Below are 18,870 nucleotides of genomic sequence, written 5' to 3'. Positions count from 1 at the left end.
TCAAAATTTGTTCCAATTATGATTGGTATTGAATATGATCTACAAGATCATCCAGAAAATGAAAATTCAAGCGATCCACAGACTGCCAAATATTTGTTTGCGAACGTCTATTGTAAGAAATTTTAACAAGAATCTCGTCAGAATATTATTTATGGCTCCAATAATTAAGATTAATTTTATAACTAATTAAGGATGGATTAGATACGTTTATCGATTGTCATACAGTGAAGAATATGCATAAATGCTTTAACTTTGTAATCTTTTTGAGGTGCGTATGCATAAAAAGAAGTAATTCGTCAATTTTTCAATAGCATGTTTATAAGTAGACGTAATTAGTAATTTCTTGAGGGTCATTTCTATGAAAACTACAATTCTAGTAATTTTTGAAGGATCATGTGTATAAAGAGAAATAATTTAGCAATTTTCAAAGTCATAAATATAGAAAACAGTTCTAACAGAGTTCTATAAAGATTGTATTTTAAATCTACGAAGTTTGTATATAATGCTATATAAATTTCCTTCTTTATAAAATGAAATTCAGTTGTGAAAGTTATGAAATTATATACAATCATTCAAATTACAAATTACAAAAAGTTATAAAATTGAATTAAATTCTAGATATGATAACATCGGATATACGGTGGATATTTCAATCTTTAGAGCCACAATGTCAAATGTAAATGAATAATTTTCGGACATTAATATTTCATACAAAAATGATAAGAACTCGGGTGTAGTTGGACTTTATTTAAAAATTAATAATTTGATTCCACAGTGTGTTTCATAGAATTATACTTATTCAGGTAAATTGTGAAGCAAAGTTTGAACTTCAATATTCACGGCGAGAAAATCGGTGTGCAGCATAGCGGTCGCAATTAGCGTAAAAGTAGATCGGAGCGCAGCAGCTGTAACGCATCTCGATCTATCAAATTTAAGCGAGAAGTAAAGAGAATGAGACCGATCAAGGAGGAATCCTTATAAGGAGGAGTGTCCTTAACCCGCTTCCTCGCGGTGCCATAAACGCCGGCTCACTATACTGTACACCAGGCCGATCGCGAGTAAAAGAGGGAAAGAGAAAGAGCTTCAGTTTCGCTGAAGACTTCGTGCCATTTATAGTCAACAAACAGTTTCGGTCTTCTTAGGAAAGAAACCGAACTCTCTGACGAAACCGCACAGATTCCGGGATAGATTCGCTGTACACGCTTCGTCACACACCCATATCCCCCCCCCCCCTCTAACAACGCCAACTTCTTCCTTCTTCCTTCGCAGTGGGGCTCGACTTCCTTTTTACCATTTTTTTCCCGTTTCGGTATGGTCACAATTGGATTGTCGAATTTTCAATGGTGACGTATTGGTAACATTCAAACTGTTACAGCTCTGTGAAGAAAAATGAGAGAATTGTCTGCTTAGGCTCAAAATAAAGGGCGAATTTTGTACTTTTAGCACCCCCAAGTTCATTTCTTTCGAAATAGTTTTGTACCAAATAGCGAGCAATATAGAGAAGGTCTTCAAGGTCTTTTCATTTTTAGACTGATACGTCTTTATTTGTTTGAATAACTTTATGGAAAACAATGGGAGAATCATCTATTTAGACTCAATTTAAAGGACCGAGTCTCTACTCTCAACACCTCTAAGTTGATTTTCTTAGAAATATTTAGGTACCACGTAACTGTTGAATTTTTGGAGATGTGTTTTCCTTCAAAATTTTAGATTGAAACCTCTTTACGATGTTTACATTATTACAGCTTCGTGAAAAATGAACGGATCACGATCTACTTAGGCTCATTGTAAAAGGCGAAGTTTCTACTTTCAGTTAGCCTAAGTTGCTCTCTTTTTAAGTTACTTCTCCAGTAAGGCATTGAGAGGGCGTTTTGCATTGAAAATCTCGTGTGGTGCACTCTCCGTTCGTTGCACGATAAAGCGACAATAAAAAAGTCATCGATCAAATTCTGTGAGCTCCTCGTAAAGAGTAGATTTCGCTATTTAAATCGGTGGTGGTTTGAGCCAGGAAAGAAATGTTTTGACTATCGTAGAGACGATTCAATTTGGAAAATTGAAGAAAACGTTCTGATTTTACTCTCTATCTTGTTTCTTGGCGCAACATTATTTTAGAAAAAATTTTAATTTAGGTCGAAAAGAAGAGATCTTGCCCTTTAAAATGAGCACAGGTAGATTGCTGTCCGATTGTTTTCCACGTAGTTACGACAGTTCGAGAAATATAGTTATGACAGTTTGAAGAGAAGCTGTACAATTGCAAAAATTGAACGCCGGAAAAAATAGAAAAATTATTGGCGATTATATGAATAAAATACCAGAAGATTTTAGGCCCGTTTTGGATCGCTAGATCGGATCCAGAAGCGTGTGCGCGAGCCAAGATCCATCAGATGAAGATCTGAGCAATCGAAAAGGTTAGCTAGTCCGAAAAAAGATTTGCACGTTTGAATCGACCGCGTGCAGCTTCCTCTGAGTCGACTTGAAAACATCACTGGACCAATGAACCATAATCCACTTGTTCTGGAATTTTTCGTTGTCATAAGTCTCGTTTACTCCCCCTCAAAACTTGAGGAAACCGGGAAAAAGAAATAAGAGTGATGGGGATTCACAAATTTCCATGGTTATGCGTCACCATACCGGGAACGCGATGCCTCATGAACTTTCTATTTCACAAACCTTCATGACGTCACGAGGAACTCATCATATAGCAATCATTTTTCTGCTCTTATATCATGGTTTTTTAATTCGAGAGAGAAGTCGCGGCTCGGAAGAGTTGAAACACACTGTTGCAAAAATTGGATGCAGTATGCACGTCTCTTAAATTATGCAACTTTCCCTTTAAAGGCGTTAAAGTGCACGGGCCAGTTTCAGGAAAACGATGGCAGCCAGTTCGGTGAATCACCCTGTACATTTATGACCTTTTATGAATTCAATTAAATGAGATTTTATGTGTTCCTGTTTCTTGACATTTTATCTCTTCTGACGTTCTTTAATTTCAGTTTATTTGCTTCTTACTTTCTAAAATCGCATTTTATTTCTTACAATGTTATTTATTATTTCCTTTCTTTTTACACTTTACAATACTTCATATTTTTCTTAGCTTGTATAATTGTATTTGAAATTTTTCGTATTTTTTAGAATTACATTTTGCTTATTTCTTATTTCATGACAATTTTTGGCAAACACAGTGAAAGACATTTTGATGAATTTTTTCATTTTCTGAAATTTGGTTTCGTTTTTTTTAAATTTTTCTTAGAGATTCTGTTTCATTAATTTAATTTCAATGAAATCAGCCGAGTGTTTCTTTTTCGGTCGAAGGAAAAGTGTGCTTCAAAAAAAGGAGAGGAATCTCAAGGTTCCCAGAACTCGTTTTGGATTTCCTCTCGCACAAAATGCAAGAGGATGCACCGTTGCACCGTGATTTATGGGACTTTCTTTTTTTCGTCGAATTTTAAAACAGGATTTCAATATTCCATTTTCATCCAATTACGGTGGATTTATAACAGATCGTATTTATCGCAGAGCGGGATGAATAATGCAGTTGCTTATTGGCGTTTGATAGAGCCAATAAAAGGAAAGATGCCGTTTTCCTTAAGAGGGAGTTGGAGGCGGTGATTGTTAGTAAGCTCTATAAGCAGGAATGTTAGGCAGGTCGACGACACAACACTCACGGAGAGACCGGTTTCGGAGTCCCTTCGGAGGAGAGGGAGTTCTGTTTAAAAAAAAGGAATCAAATAGCCGCGGATTACCACTTTACTGTGAACCGTTTTTTCTCTGGTCTCCGTTAACCGTTGCAATGTTAACAAATTGAAGAAAATCCCATAGAAATTGAATCAGCTATGTAGTACTCCAAAAATTAATGAGTTACTTAATATTTTTTTTTAGTTTTCCGCTTCATTAATATTTCAAGAATTAATTTGCTACCTTACATTTCATTAGTGTTTTAAGAATTAATTTTGTAGTCCCTCTAAAATTTCAAGAATTTATTGGGTTCTATTAATTGGTTTTATGATCAGCCCAATATTTTAAGAATTAATTTTGAATAATTGATATTGTGGCTAGCCTACTATTTTAATTGATTGAATTTTTATTAATCCATTTTGTGATCAGTCTAATATTTTAAGAATTAATTCAGTTTATATATATATAGTATACTCATTTATTATTTTGTATTGGACTTTAAGATACTATTAAAGACTTGATTGAATTTTCATTCACTGGGCACAATTTATTTTATGCTCAGTCTAATACTTGAAGATTTGGTTTATCTATTCATTAATATCTAAAGGATTAATTGAACCTGTATTACTTAATTTTCTGGTCAATATTTAAACAGTTGATTTTCTTATATTTTAGTCTATGTTTTAAGACAGTAGTATTTAATTCTAGAGGTATGTTTTCGTTTTGATAAGGCGTATAGGATTTTCTATCTGGAGTATGGTTAAGACTAGAAATTTCTGGAGATATAATCGGGACATAGTCTGCAGTTGACAATACAAGGTCCATGTGTTGCGTGACAATAAGATTATTGCCAGTGATTATTAGGTCATCGGTTTATTTCAGTGAAGACACCATGAACCTGCCATTATCCTCTTATCTGTAGTACTGAGGCGAACAAGAGTTATTTAACCTCTTATCAAACCACTACCGGTACCATTGCTATCTCGCTGACTATTGTTGCAAGTGCTCTGTTCAGAGAGAGAGCCTTCTTGGGCAATTGTTCTATACAATATCTCGAAAACAGACAATCTTTGTTCAAACAATAAATCCGAAAAAACTCTCAAGAAAATTAATAGCTTTATTTAGTTTTAAAAATGAAGTTTAGAAAACACTGAAGAAGATGAAAGTTTAAAATGAATAATTGGAAAAAATTAAGTTATAAATTCTAGATAATTTTGAACACAGTAAAAATTTAGAATACGTACATGGAAGTAGATAGAAGGAAAATGAATGACAGTAAAATGTTGAGAAATCAATTTCAGATTATTCTCAATAAGCAAAAAATAATTCGGAAATAAATTGACATGATCAATGTTTAATAAGAGCTTAGAAAAATTGGAAAAATATCATGAGCCGCTTTCTAAACGACATATTTTCAGGGTTACACGTCGGCATGAATTTGTGTAAAGTGTAAACTGATCCGCTTGCTCATCTTTCTTGAATGGTGACGCACACTTTATCTTTTCTTTTCGTTCAACTCGTAAATTATTCATGCGGTGTTAAAGCCAGCAACGGTCTCGCCAATGCTATAGCGTTGAAAAGAAAAATGGGAAATCAGTACAACTTCTAATATCCTACAAGAAATTTTTCATTTTATTATTATATATATATGTACCAATTTTTATTGATCTTGTCATTTTAAGTGGACTGAAAGAATATAAACAAATAAATACTCCGATTGAAATCAGAAAATCATCATTAATTTTAGTAATTTCTATTCGCACTAAATTCAAGATTTGAATAATCTTATTTTCTAAATGAGCTGATAATACAAAGAAAATCCTACACTAATTGAGATTGTAATTGCACAATGGTAATTATGCACACTATATAATGTCATGAAGTTATACGATTACACAGTGATTAACAGTCTAATTACTGGTCACTAATTAATCCTGTATCATTGACTATATTTTTCGACGAGGCTGTAATGTTTCGTCGATAATACATCAAATTATTCATCAAAACATAACAGAATCACCCTATAGATAAACTCTTTCTACAAAAGACCAATTAGAAACAGAAGTATACATACTCATCAATCACCAAATTTTTTCCTCATGGTATAATTACTTACGACATCAATTATGTGATTGCAGACATATTCCGGGCTCTTCTGTGTGGTTGTGAACCCATACAAGAGACTGTCAATCTACACGGAAAAGATAATGGAGAGGTACAAGGGTATCAAAAGACACGAGGTTCCACCCCATGTTTTCGCCATCACCGATACTGCATATCGTTCCATGCTTCAGGGTAATTAAACCGATCCATTTGTTTTTTTTTTCTGCTACAAAGAGGACATCATCCGATACCCAACACAAAAATCAATAGGAAGTGTAAAATAAAATATTTTTATTGGAGGTTTAGTTTTTGAGTAAATCAAATTTCAAAATTGGCATAACCCGTCCGCACATCTAGACGAGGAGAGGGGGAAGCGGCGCGTCACGTGACATGACAGCGCGCTCAGTTTGAAACTTAAGAAGTCTTTGAACTTGAATTGCTTTGAAACTGAGCATTGCATAAAAAATGCTACTGCACATTTTGTGTTCAATTTTTCATGAAGAATATAAAAATAAGTAAAGTTTCTAGATAACAATAAAAGTAAATGAGAGAGAGAGAGAGTTGACAAACGGGACAAATACAGATTAACAAAGACGTCGAATACTTAGATATAGATTAATGTTTTCCTGGCAATTCTGTTAACAGATCGAGAGGACCAGTCGATTCTATGCACCGGCGAGTCCGGCGCGGGAAAAACCGAAAACACGAAGAAAGTGATCCAATATTTGGCGTACGTTGCTGCCTCAAAGCCAAAATCGAACGCGGTAAGCCAATCACGAAATGCTTCCAGGTTTCATCTCTTTTTCCGAGGCTAATTTGATTGGAGATCTGCTCTGACTGGACTGTTTTCCCCGAATCTATTTGGGGAATTCGCTAGATTCATAGGTAGCAGATGTTAAAAACCCAGAGAGTGCATTTTCTGAGGTGTTGTTTTACTTTTGTACAGGAGTGCAATGGTATTTACACATATACGATCACAGAATTGTATCTATGAAAAGTGTAATTGTACATACTTTCCTTGCTAGTCTATATTTTTTCAACTACTTTTATAGTAGCCATATTTTCTTAATTTTTACAAAAAGAACTTTTCCCCGCACTGAGTTTCCTCTCCGTACACTCTGTAATCGAAGCTTATTTATAGAGAACCACGGAAAACTGTAGAACACATTTGTATATACTTTTTGCAAACTCAAAATTCAAAGTTCAGTCTGCACCCCATTTCATTATACTATAATATTACAATTTTTATCATTATCTTACAAGTGATAACGAGTTTCCGATGACAGTTTATGTAAACAAAACAGTGAGTCACTTGTTCCAACAGACAGAAGCAAACAAACTCTGTATAAACTCAGCATTTTATCTTCCTGGAATTTTATCTGTATTCTTCTTCCTTACTTTTTATAATTTTTCGTTTGCTTATCCTGTTTCAGTGAGTTTGTATAAAAGGCTCTCCAAATCGTCTGCTTGTATTTCTTCTTTAGATTCTCCGGATTTTTGATACCCAATCAGACAATTCCTCTGTTTCTAAATTCAAATTTTCGCGCGCCGTGGCTCTACATTATCGACCGCGGTCGATAAATTCCGCAGGATTTTCTCTTTTACAACTTACTCAGCACTTTCACCAAAAATATTTTATCTTATTTCGATTTGTGAAATCCCTCATAAATTCGAACTAATTTAATGAAGAACTCGGTCAATTTAATTAAATAAGGAAATGAATATATAGATGTTACAATAGAATTAACATTTATAATGTATTATTCATTGACATATGAATTCGCCATTTATAATACTTGACTACTCCATTCTCTTTTCTTAAGGAATTTGCAAGTATATAGACATGAAGGGGGTCCCGTTCATATCAGTCAAATATTTACAAAACCATTGCCGACACAGAAAACTATTTCAAATAAAAATTCAATGATTCCATGAACCACACAATTTACCACTAGCAGCTTTTTTTATGGATTCATATATAGAAATTATACGGAAGGTCAACTGTATTTTCTTAAATGAAATTATATATTTTCAATGCAATTTCTTATTCTCTACAAGAACTTATTAAGTCACTTATGTCAAAAAACCAGCATTTCAAAAGTTGTACCAAATTTAAACAAAAAGACTGTGGAATATTTGTCAATTATATTAAATACCTTTTAATGGTTTTTAGCCATAAATAGTCTAGTACTTTTTGTTATAGAGAATTTTAAACTGTACATGTCGAGCGTGTTAAGAGAGTCGATGGAATTTTGGATTTTCGATTTTGGCGCGTAAAACTTGTTGCGTAATTGAACGCGTCGGTCGGGGCCGGTTGCGAGATTGTTGAATACTGTGAGTCTGTTCTCCGATCGCGATAGGCCATCATAGATCACTGGCTCTTGAAGGATCTCTCCTTTTTCAGCGAAACGATCCACTTATCGGCCTAACTCGGCTTTGAGTCACTCGAGTAGTTTCTGAGTCACCGAGCGCCGCGCCGCCTCGAAACTTCTGCTCTTATATAGGAAAAAATCGGCGTCGCCGTCGTTTCATAATTCGACGCTTGCCAGGCCGCGCGGCAGCTGCGTTTCGAACGCGAAATTGTTTAAACGAGGCTCGCCAAGGGTTTCGCAACACGTGACGCCGCGTCACGCCGTTTAATCCCGTGGAATTAATTATGCATTCCATCGGCCGGAACGATGTTTAGGATTATTGTTTATTGCGGCGAGATTCTTTCAGGAAAAACATCGGTTTTTTGGCACACTATCCATTCGGACCGCGATATGAACGGTCACGGAAAATCACATATGCGATTTTATATACTTATTCGAACGGGCAGACTTTGCTCTTCGCATCCGTGGTGTCGACACGCTAATTTTTTAAAACACGTTTCGAATGATTTCGTCAGATTTTCGAGGAAAAAACAGTCTTTGCTTTTGGGCCGAATTTTCAATGCGAGAGTACTTACAAAAACAATGCAACTCAGGAAAGTGAAAGTAGAGGAGTTGCCCTTTAAACTGAGCCTAAAGAGGTTGCTGTATCTTTTTTTCCCACTGAGTTACCATAGGTTGAATTTTTGAAACTTCGTTCAGTTCGAAAATTTTCTGGAAACTAATTTTATCTTTCCGGTTTTTTAGCCAAAAAAATTTTGAATGTAAGGTAACATTGAAAAAACATTGAAAATTTTGCTGAAACGTTATTATGTACATGTAATCATTCAAAGATTCCCCAATAATTATGAAAACTTTGAGATCGCTATAAAAAAATGGCGCATGTGTAAAAATTAATTTTCTTTTTCTGATTTCTTTAGGAAAAAATTAAACGAATAGACTAAAACTTGAATAATTGAATGAAAGTGGATCCCACGAGTATGAATCACGCTGACAGCCCTCGTCTCGTTACCCTAATTTTGATTTGAGCCACATATCGTCGTTGTACAAATTGTTTAATAATTAGTTTGGTGCGCGAGGGAAGCTTCAATAAAATAAAGCAGGACAAAATAATGCACAAATGACCTTGGACTCGTGAATTTAACTTTGCACATTCTTTCGTTCCCGGTGCTGACTTTCAACGGCCACAACACACCTAGACACCGAGTCCGGCATTAATCATAGTAAGTCAAAACAATAAAATGATCAACAATTCTGTTCACGCAATAATCACGCTGCTATATCTGCTCTTTGTCTATTTTTTTTTGTATTTTATTTACCCACGTTTTCCTTCGCTTTGATCAACAAACAACGCAAATTCCAAAATTAACATTTTTTTACATAACAGTAACCTTTCATTATAATTTTTTAACAAATATTGTGTACTGTCCTTTGTTCGAGCTGTTTTTTTTCTGAGTACAGCGATGCAGTGATTATAGTTTACATTTTTTACCACCTAAATTCATTAACAAATATATATTTTACATTTTTTGTTTACTCAATGAAAATTCTCTAAAAAATTTCGGTGTAAATATGCTATTTTTACTGTTTATAAAAGTAGTATGCTATTATTTTAGTATAAAAAATGGTTGCACGATTATTTTTCCATAAAAATGATACAGGTACATTTTAGTTGCTAAAATAAATTTGAGGTTAACAAAGGATTTTAAAATAATAATGCAATTAGAATTATGTGAAGACTGTTATCCGAGCACCACTGTACTCTAATTAATCGTGTATTCGTTTATATGTTGTTTTTTTTGCGAGAAACGACCTCCACGCCCAGTCTAATTACACTTTTAATACTAACAACTTGGTGTTGATTTAACGGGGACATTTTTAAGATAGTTTGTTTATCTAAAAAAGAGTAGAAGGTTCTGTAGAATTGTAACACAAATATCTCCCTTGTCTTGCTCGCTGCACACTGGATTTAGGGTTCGGGATGCGTTTCGGATAAATTTGCGGTAATTAACGTGAGAGTCGATTAATTGAATTACTTATTAATGTGTCCTGTGTCGTGCTTGTATGTGTGTGTGTGTGTATTGTATGCTTGTTATTGTTTCTCCCGTTTATTTCACATTTTTCAGTAAATTGGTGTGTTCTATGGATAACACAAAAATTGTTTTAACTACAAATTAATTACTAACATGCAACATGTAACATAAAAGAAATGACAATTTAGAAAGGCTGCTGTAAAATTATTCAATCACCAATGTAAATATTTGCAGCTCTTCCTCAATTGTTGTTTCGATTATTAATATAATTAATTTTAAGATTAATTAAATGTCTGCTCATGATTAGAACTTCTGTATTTTACTTTCTTAACATTTTAAAAATTAAAACGTTCGAAGTTTTCCGCTTCTGTAACTGTCGCTGTCAATTGTTCAGTTATGATTCTGCTAGGTCATCGTAATTAATCAATTACATTAATCGTGTACTTTGGAAAATACTATTTGATATATTTAATATTTGTTTAGCATAAGAACAATCGTTGCTTAATCTGAAAGTGGCTTTTTCACTGTAACAATATGTTTACTTTTTAACAGATGTTTATACTGTTTGTTTATAACAATACTAGATTAAAATTAGAGCAGTAAGCATTAAATGGACGATGGCAATACATGTTCGTTGTTTGTAAGTTCGAAATGCTGTGTCTTCATTAATTGAATGATTTTTGACAATAGGGTGAATTGGAGCAACAACTTCTGCAAGCAAATCCCATTCTGGAAGCCTTCGGCAATGCCAAGACTGTGAAAAACGATAACTCTTCTCGATTCGTAAGTCCTGGCATTTATTCTGTGTTCAATTACAGTAATTTACATTTGAGATTACATTGATCCAATGGAATACTTATTTATCATATTCATCTAGGGCAAATTTATTCGAATAAACTTTGACGCATCAGGATACATAGCTGGAGCAAACATAGAAACTTATCTTCTGGAGAAATCGAGAGCAATTCGACAAGCAAAGGACGAAAGGACCTTCCATATATTCTATCAGCTCCTCGCAGGTGCTTCAGCAGAGCAGAAAAGTGAGTGAAGGAAGAAAAAGAAATTATTAACCCTATGCACTACGATTTAGTTTACGATTACAATGATGGGAACTTTCTTAACGTTTACAATTTTCTAAGAAAAAAAAAGAGAACAATTTATATGTATATGTAATGACAAAATATCAACTACAATAAAATGGAATTTCATTTCAATGCAAAGGAGATTAACAACATACGTATGTAGCAGATTCTGTTTGAAGTGTCCATCGCGAGTCTGACTCGATATCATAGTACAAGGGGTTAAACTTAGCAATTTTTTATGTGCTAAATATACAACGTTCATAACATTTTTTAGAGGAATTCATCTTGGAGGATCCAAAACACTATCCATTCCTCTCAAATGGCGCATTGCCAGTACCAGGAGTGGATGACTCAGCAGAGTTCTTCTCGACAGTAAAGTCGATGCACATAATGGGCATGACCAACGAGGACTTCTCTTCTATCTTCCGTATAGTGTCCGCAGTGATGCTGTTTGGGTCTATGCAGTTTCGCCAGGAAAGGAACTCGGATCAGGCTACACTGCCAGACAACACAGTTGCCCAGAAGATCTCTCACCTCTTAGGCTTAAGCGTTACAGAGATGACAAAAGCATTTTTAAAGCCAAGGATCAAGGTTGGCAGGGACTTTGTGACCAAGGCGCAGACCAAAGAGCAAGTTGAGTTTGCTGTCGAAGCAATTTCCAAGGCCTGTTACGAAAGGATGTTCAGGTGGCTCGTAAATAGGATCAACAGATCCCTAGATCGAACAAAGAGACAGGGAGCCAGTTTCATTGGAATTCTGGATATGGCTGGTTTTGAGATTTTCGAGCTGAACAGCTTTGAACAGCTTTGCATCAATTACACCAATGAAAAACTGCAGCAACTGTTCAACCATACTATGTTCATCCTCGAACAGGAGGAATATCAGAGAGAGGGTATTGAATGGAAGTTCATTGACTTTGGACTGGACCTGCAGCCAACTATTGACCTCATCGACAAGCCCATGGGTAAGATCAAAGTCGTTTAAGGGTTATATACACTAGTAAATACTTAAATAATGGGTTTTTCACAATTTTTCGAAAAGGAACATTTATTTCTAAGGATTAACATTCGAAAGAGTAACATTTGCAGTTTATTTAGTAATTTTTTTAGAGAAAGATATGCATTTATAACAAAAGTATAGCCGATGTCTCGAGGCGTTTCTTAATCACTACGGATCTTTATGCATTTATGAAGAAATTGGCTGGATGAAATATAAAACAACGAAAGATTAGAAAAATTTAAGAATATTGTAACGTTGTTTTTAATGCAACAAGATCATTAAGGGATGAAATCCATTTTTATTTTACTCCTGCTGCTCACAATCAATGCAGAACATTTTTATTTTGCATAAAGATCTGTAGTCTATTAATCACATGCTGGGATTAAAGAGCTGTTTCTAATTTCAAATTAGGTATCATGGCACTATTGGACGAGGAATGCTGGTTCCCCAAAGCCACCGACAAAACGTTCGTAGAGAAACTGGTGGGAGCTCACAGTGTACACCCTAAATTTATGAAGACAGACTTCAGAGGTGTCGCAGACTTTGCTATCATACATTATGCTGGAAAGGTCGATTATTCTGCAGCGAAGTGGTTAATGAAGAACATGGATCCTCTGAATGAAAATGTGGTCAGCCTCCTGCAGAACTCGCAGGATCCTTTCGTCTGTCATATCTGGAAAGACGCTGAGATTGTTGGGATGGCCCAACAGGCTTTAACAGACACACAATTCGGTGCGAGGACCAGGAAAGGAATGTTCCGAACGGTTTCACAATTGTACAAAGAGCAATTGGCGAAACTGATGGTCACTCTCAGAAATACTAATCCTAACTTTGTCAGATGTATTATACCGAATCATGAGAAACGGGCTGGGAAGATCGATGCTCCTCTGGTACTAGAACAGCTGAGATGCAACGGTGTACTGGAAGGAATTCGAATTTGTCGTCAAGGATTCCCGAACAGGATACCCTTCCAGGAGTTTAGACAGAGATACGAACTTCTAACACCTAATGCTATTCCTAAGGGATTCATGGATGGAAAGAAAGCGTGTGAGAAAATGGTAAATATATTTTTAAGTAAATTCACGACATTTCTGACTTTTGTATAGCCGGATAAGGTGATCAGATGTGTGATGGTGGTGATTATATTCAATGAAATGTGTAGAATCATTTTATGTAAAAACCATGTTGAATACTCACGTGTATTTTCTTTAATTTTAGATTCAGGCGCTGGAACTAGATCCCAATCTGTACCGGGTGGGACAATCAAAGATCTTCTTTCGCGCCGGCGTGTTAGCCCACCTTGAAGAGGAGCGTGACTACAAAATCACCGACATAATCGTCAACTTCCAAGCGTTCTGCCGCGGTTTCCTGGCTCGTCGGAATTATCAAAAGCGTCTCCAGCAACTGAACGCCATCCGAATCATTCAAAGAAACTGCGCAGCATACTTGAAACTCAGAAATTGGCAATGGTGGCGTTTGTACACCAAAGTGAAACCATTATTAGAGGTGACGAAGCAGGAGGAGAAGTTGACACAGAAAGAGGACGAGCTGAAGCAAGTGCGGGACAAACTGGAACTGCAATTACACTCTGCACAGGAGTATGAAAGGAAATACCAGCAAGCCATAGAAGAGAAGACCGTATTAGCCGAGCAATTACAAGCTGAAGTAGAATTATGCGCGGAAGCTGAGGAGATGAGAGCAAGACTAGCGGCTAGGAAACAGGAACTAGAAGAAATTCTTCATGATTTGGAAGCGAGGATCGAAGAAGAAGAGGAAAGGAGCGCGGCGTTGACTCAGGAGAAGAAGAAGCTGCAACTGAATATCAGTGACCTTGAGGAACAGTTGGAAGAAGAGGAAGCCGCCAGGCAGAAGCTGCAATTGGAAAAAGTGCTATGCGACGCGAAAATAAAGAAACTGGAAGAGGACCTCGCATTGTCCGATGACACAAATCAGAAGTTGTTAAAGGAGAAGAAGATCTTGGAGGAGAGGGCGAATGATCTTTCCCAGACGTTGGCCGAGGAGGAGGAGAAGGCGAAACACCTGTCAAAACTGAAAGCTAAACACGAAGCGACGATTGCAGATTTGGAGGAAAGATTGTTGAAGGACCACCAGCAGAGGCAGGAGGTGGACAGGTCGAAGAGGAAGATCGAGACGGAGGTCTCAGACCTGAAGGAACAGCTGACTGAGAGAAAGACACAGGTGGAGGAGCTTCAGTTGCAACTAGGGAAACGCGAGGAAGAATTGAATCAGGTGATGGCGAAGATGGACGAGGAGGGTGCGGCGAAAGCTCAGGCGCAGAAGGCACTGCGAGAATTGGAATCTCAGCTGGCTGAGTTGCAGGAAGATTTGGAGGCTGAGAAGGCGGCCAGGAGTAAGGCTGAGAAACTGAAGCGCGATTTGAACGAGGAGCTGGAGGCTTTGAAGAACGAATTGCTGGATTCATTGGATACCACGGCAGCTCAGCAAGAGCTGAGAAGCAAGCGGGAACAGGAGTTGGCGACGCTAAAGAAGAACTTGGAAGAAGAGACTTCGATGCACGAGGCTACACTCGCAGACATGCGCCACAAGCATACTCAGGAGTTAACAGCCATAAATGAGCAGATGGATGCTTTGAAAAAGACCAAGGCAGTTTTGGAGAAAGCAAAGGGAACTCTGGAGGCTGAGAATGCTGATTTAGCTTCGGAGCTGAGGTCTATCAGTGCTAGCAGACAGGAGTCTGACAGGAGGAGGAAACAGGCGGAGCAACAGCTTGCTGAGATCAATGCCAAGCTCGCCGAAGTTGAAAGGAATAGGCAAGAACTTGTTGAGAGAGTTACGAAGTTGCAACAAGAGTCTGAAAGCATCATGCAGCAGCTGGAAGCTGCGGAGCTGAAGGCCTCAGCGGCTCTGAAAGCCTCTGCCACTTGCGAGTCCCAATTTACTGAGCTCCAACAGCAACTGGAGGAAGAAACGCGGCAGAAGCTGGCGCTGAGCTCTAAACTGAGAGCATTAGAAAGTGAGAAGGAAAGTTTGCATGATCAATTGGAGGAAGAAGAGGAAGCGAAGAGGGCCCTGGATAAACAGGTACGGTTAAAAACTGAATTTCCATCAGAACCACTCACGATTTATAATATTCTTCATGTGTCTAATCAAATTTAAAGCCTGCAAGTTTTTCTGTTCTACAACTGTATTAATTATTAATTGATTCGCTCAGGTATTTTGCTTGAACGTACAACTGGCGGAGGCGAAGAAGAAGGCAGAGGACGAAGCCGAAGCTTCTGTAGCTGTGGAGGAAGCTAGAAAGAGGTGTATTAAAGATATGGAAGCGATTCAGAGACAGGTCGAGGAGCTGCAGGCTGCCAATGATAAGTTGGATAAATCAAAGAAGAAAATTCAAGCGGAGTTAGAGGATAGTATTATTGAGCTCGAAGCGCAGAGAGCTAAGGTGCTGGAGTTAGAAAAGAAGCAAAAGAATTTCGATAAGGTAATTAGAAAAACAATTCTCATTTGGTGGAAGTAACTTTTATGCTTTGATTATACGTTACTACCATTACTTATTACGTTGTTGGAAATAAGTACTACTTATGAATATTTACTTTTTTATTATTAACGATAGTTTGAGGATTTTTCTGTGAGTTTTTAATAACAATATTATTACTCATTTGATGTTGCTACATTATCTTTTTGGATTTAATGTTTTGCAGCACCTTACGGACTATTTCCGAGAATTATTTATGAGTATCTAGCTTATTATTGAAAATGGAAAAAAATGTTAAGAGGAAAATATTGTTTGGTTTAGGGAGGCAGATCTTGCAATTATAATATATGTCTTTTCGGATATAATCATCTTTTTCTCCAACGTTTTTCGTAGTCATCAATAATAAGCAAGATATTCAAGGTGTCCAAGTTAGTAGGGACACTTTGTCAATTTATCTAATTAATGTTAATTCGTTGACTACAATTGTACAAGTACGTAAGGTGTCCATCTTCATAAACAAGTCTCATCATTACCTAGTCCACATTCAGCCATAACACGTGTATCTACATTGTTGTAGAGAGTAACGGTAGAATCAGTGTTTGCAAACTCTTCAAATTCAAGCTCAATTTTACAATTAATGTTATTCTTGAAGGTGCTAGCTGAAGAGAAGGCAGTTTCGGAGCAGTACGCGGAGCAGAGAGACGCGGCGGAGCGCGAGGCCCGTGAAAAGGAGACCCGAGTGCTGTCCTTGACTCGAGAACTCGACGAGATGAACGAGAAAGTCGAAGAACTGGAGCGCGTTCGTCGAAGCCTTCAATCGGAGCTCGACGAGCTGGTGAACAATCAAGGAACAGCCGACAAGAACGTGCACGAGTTAGAAAAGGCAAAACGCGCTTTAGAATCCCAGCTGGCAGAGCAACGATCCCAGGTTGAAGAACTTGAAGATGAGCTGCAGTTCACGGAGGACGCGAAGTTACGTCTAGAGGTGAACATGCAAGCCTTGAGGGCGCAATTCGAGCGAGACCTTCAGGCCAAAGAGGAACAGGCTGAGGAAAAGCGAAGGGGTCTAGTGAAACAGCTGCGTGATCTCGAAGCGGAGCTTGAAGACGAGAGGAAGCAGAGAGCAGCGGCGATTGCGCAACGCAAGAAAATGGAAGCGGATTACAAGGACATCGAGCAACAGCTGGAGATGCACAACAAGGTCAAAGAGGACGCGTTGAAGCAGCTGAAGAAGCTGCAGGCGCAGATCAAGGATAGCACTAGGGAGACTGAGGAGGCTAGGGCTGCTAGGGACGAGTTGGCAGCGACTGCTAAGGAGACTGAGAGGAAAGTAAAGAGTCTGGAGGCGGATCTGATGCAGTTGACCGAGGACTTTGCCAGCAGCGAGCGTGCTAGAAGAGCTGCCGAGAACGAGAGAGATGAGCTGCAGGAGGAATTGAACAACAATGCTAACAAGGGCACGTTGATGCTCGATGAGAAGCGAAGACTGGAGGCTAGAATTGCGACCCTGGAAGAAGAGCTGGAGGAGGAACAATCGAACGGTGAACTGTTCATGGACAGAGCCAGGAAAGCGCAGATAACGATCGAACAGCTGACAAATGAAATGACTATTGAGAGGTCTACTACGCAGAAGCTGGAGTCGCACAAGCTGTTGCTCGAGAGACAGAACAAGGAGCTGAAAGCCAAGCTAACCGAGCTAGAGACTGCTCAGAGGGCGAAGACCAAGGCTACGATACAACAGTTGGAGTCCAAGATCAATAATTTGGATGAACAGCTGGAGACTGAAGCTAAGGAGAGATTCGCACAGCAGAAGATTAATAGGAAGCTGGAGAAGAAGTTGAAAGAGCTGAGTTTGCAGTTGGAGGACGAGAGGAGAAACTCTGACCAGTATAAGGAGCAGGCTGAGAAGGTCAACGCCAGGATGAAGGCGTTGAAGAGGCAGCTCGATGAAGCTGAGGAGGAGATTAGCAGGCACAAGGCAATGAAGAGGAAAGCGCAGAGAGAAATGGACGACTTGTTGGAGACCCAAGAGGAGCTGAACAGGGAGGTGGCGAACCTTAAGAATAAACTGAGGTGTGTTCTTGGCACATGAGACTCTCTAATCATAGAAATTAGGAAAAATAAAACAACTAAATTTTTCTGTTAACATTGAAGACAGAAGGAAATGTCGAAGAGTGCATTTAGACCGTTTAAGAGAAGAAATATTTAAAAGAAGCCTTTTGAAAGTCGTTGATGATCTTCGAAACTGTTCGACTTTCGTTTTTGTCTATAATACTAACAGAGATATTTAGATGTCCTCTTTAAAATCTGATTGTATAGACTATTCGTAATTTAATGATATTTTTAATAACATTTAGGTGCCACGGAAAAAAGAAAAGGTAATGTTCTACAGGAAGAAAGTGTTACAGAAACCCTTCCGATTTGAAGATTTCCGTTTCTGTCGGTTAGTTGTTCAGAATACTGTTCAGGCTAGTCGAGAGACCTAATCTTAATTCGCAAAGCAGTACTTTAGAGAAACATATATGGCTTAGATGTTATCGGGCAAAGTCGCCAATTAGGAAATTCAGAAGATTATGAAACTTTGAGGATTTTAGAACACGCGAGTATGTACAGGATGTATGAAAAGTAATGGTCATCCGTCCTAGGGGTGAATCTACATCTCTTTTTAATTGTTAGAATCTGATTTTACATCAACACGTTCTACTCATCGAGAAGAGAAAAAGTTTGTTTGTGTGGAGTTATACGTATAGACAAAAGCCTACTATTACAGTTCACCTGACCGTGTTGATGAGACGGAACATAATCGTGTGCGTGTCTCGAGACTATAAGAATACTAATCCTACATTCTAAAAAACTAACGTAGAGTGTATTTAAAAATTTTTCAGAATCTTTTGTTCCTCAGACTGATCCACAGCACACTATTATTTACATATGTGATATTACGTCCTCAAAGTCCCATAATTCTCTGAATTTTCGAATTGGAGATATACCCTTGTTAACAGCAATGGTTCCATCGACACGGGGAGTGTGGTGTACGAAAGCAGGACAGTTTGTTTTTGTTGCACTCATTGGCTGGATGGATGTTTTGGAGCCATTGCTGTATTTTGTGTGAATTGTTGGCGATGTGTTTGATTAACGGAACGCATTTTTTA

General features: G+C 37.7%; 1 protein-coding gene across 9 annotated transcripts in view; it reads left to right on the top strand.

Annotated features, from left to right (window-relative positions):
- Positions 1-18,870, top strand: part of Zip (myosin heavy chain 10) — a 29,671-nt gene that overhangs the window by 4,326 nt on the left and 6,475 nt on the right. The window contains exons 2-14 of one of the 9 annotated variants that reach the window (XM_076442681.1): positions 5,814-5,970; positions 6,424-6,542; positions 9,347-9,370; positions 10,121-10,159; positions 10,871-10,963; positions 11,058-11,220; positions 11,537-12,226; positions 12,673-13,319; positions 13,480-15,324; positions 15,455-15,724; positions 15,857-15,871; positions 16,371-17,791; positions 18,076-18,868. In XM_076442681.1, the coding sequence (XP_076298796.1) occupies positions 5,814-5,970; positions 6,424-6,542; positions 9,347-9,370; positions 10,121-10,159; positions 10,871-10,963; positions 11,058-11,220; positions 11,537-12,226; positions 12,673-13,319; positions 13,480-15,324; positions 15,455-15,724; positions 15,857-15,871; positions 16,371-17,791; positions 18,076-18,100 (5,508 nt within the window). In that variant the 3' untranslated portion in view covers positions 18,101-18,868. Of the gene's footprint in view, positions 1-5,813; positions 5,971-6,423; positions 6,543-9,346; positions 9,371-10,120; positions 10,160-10,870; positions 10,964-11,057; positions 11,221-11,536; positions 12,227-12,672; positions 13,320-13,479; positions 15,325-15,454; positions 15,725-15,856; positions 15,872-16,370; positions 17,792-18,075; positions 18,869-18,870 lie in introns of those variants that run through there. The other 8 variants (XM_076442674.1, XM_076442673.1, XM_076442677.1 and 5 more) reach the window with 8 other exon arrangements.

This window comes from Lasioglossum baleicum, chromosome 18 (genome assembly GCF_051020765.1).
Source record: "Lasioglossum baleicum chromosome 18, iyLasBale1, whole genome shotgun sequence".
Lineage (NCBI taxonomy): Eukaryota > Metazoa > Arthropoda > Insecta > Hymenoptera > Halictidae > Lasioglossum > Lasioglossum baleicum.
This window is presented reverse-complemented; position numbering and strand designations above follow the sequence as displayed.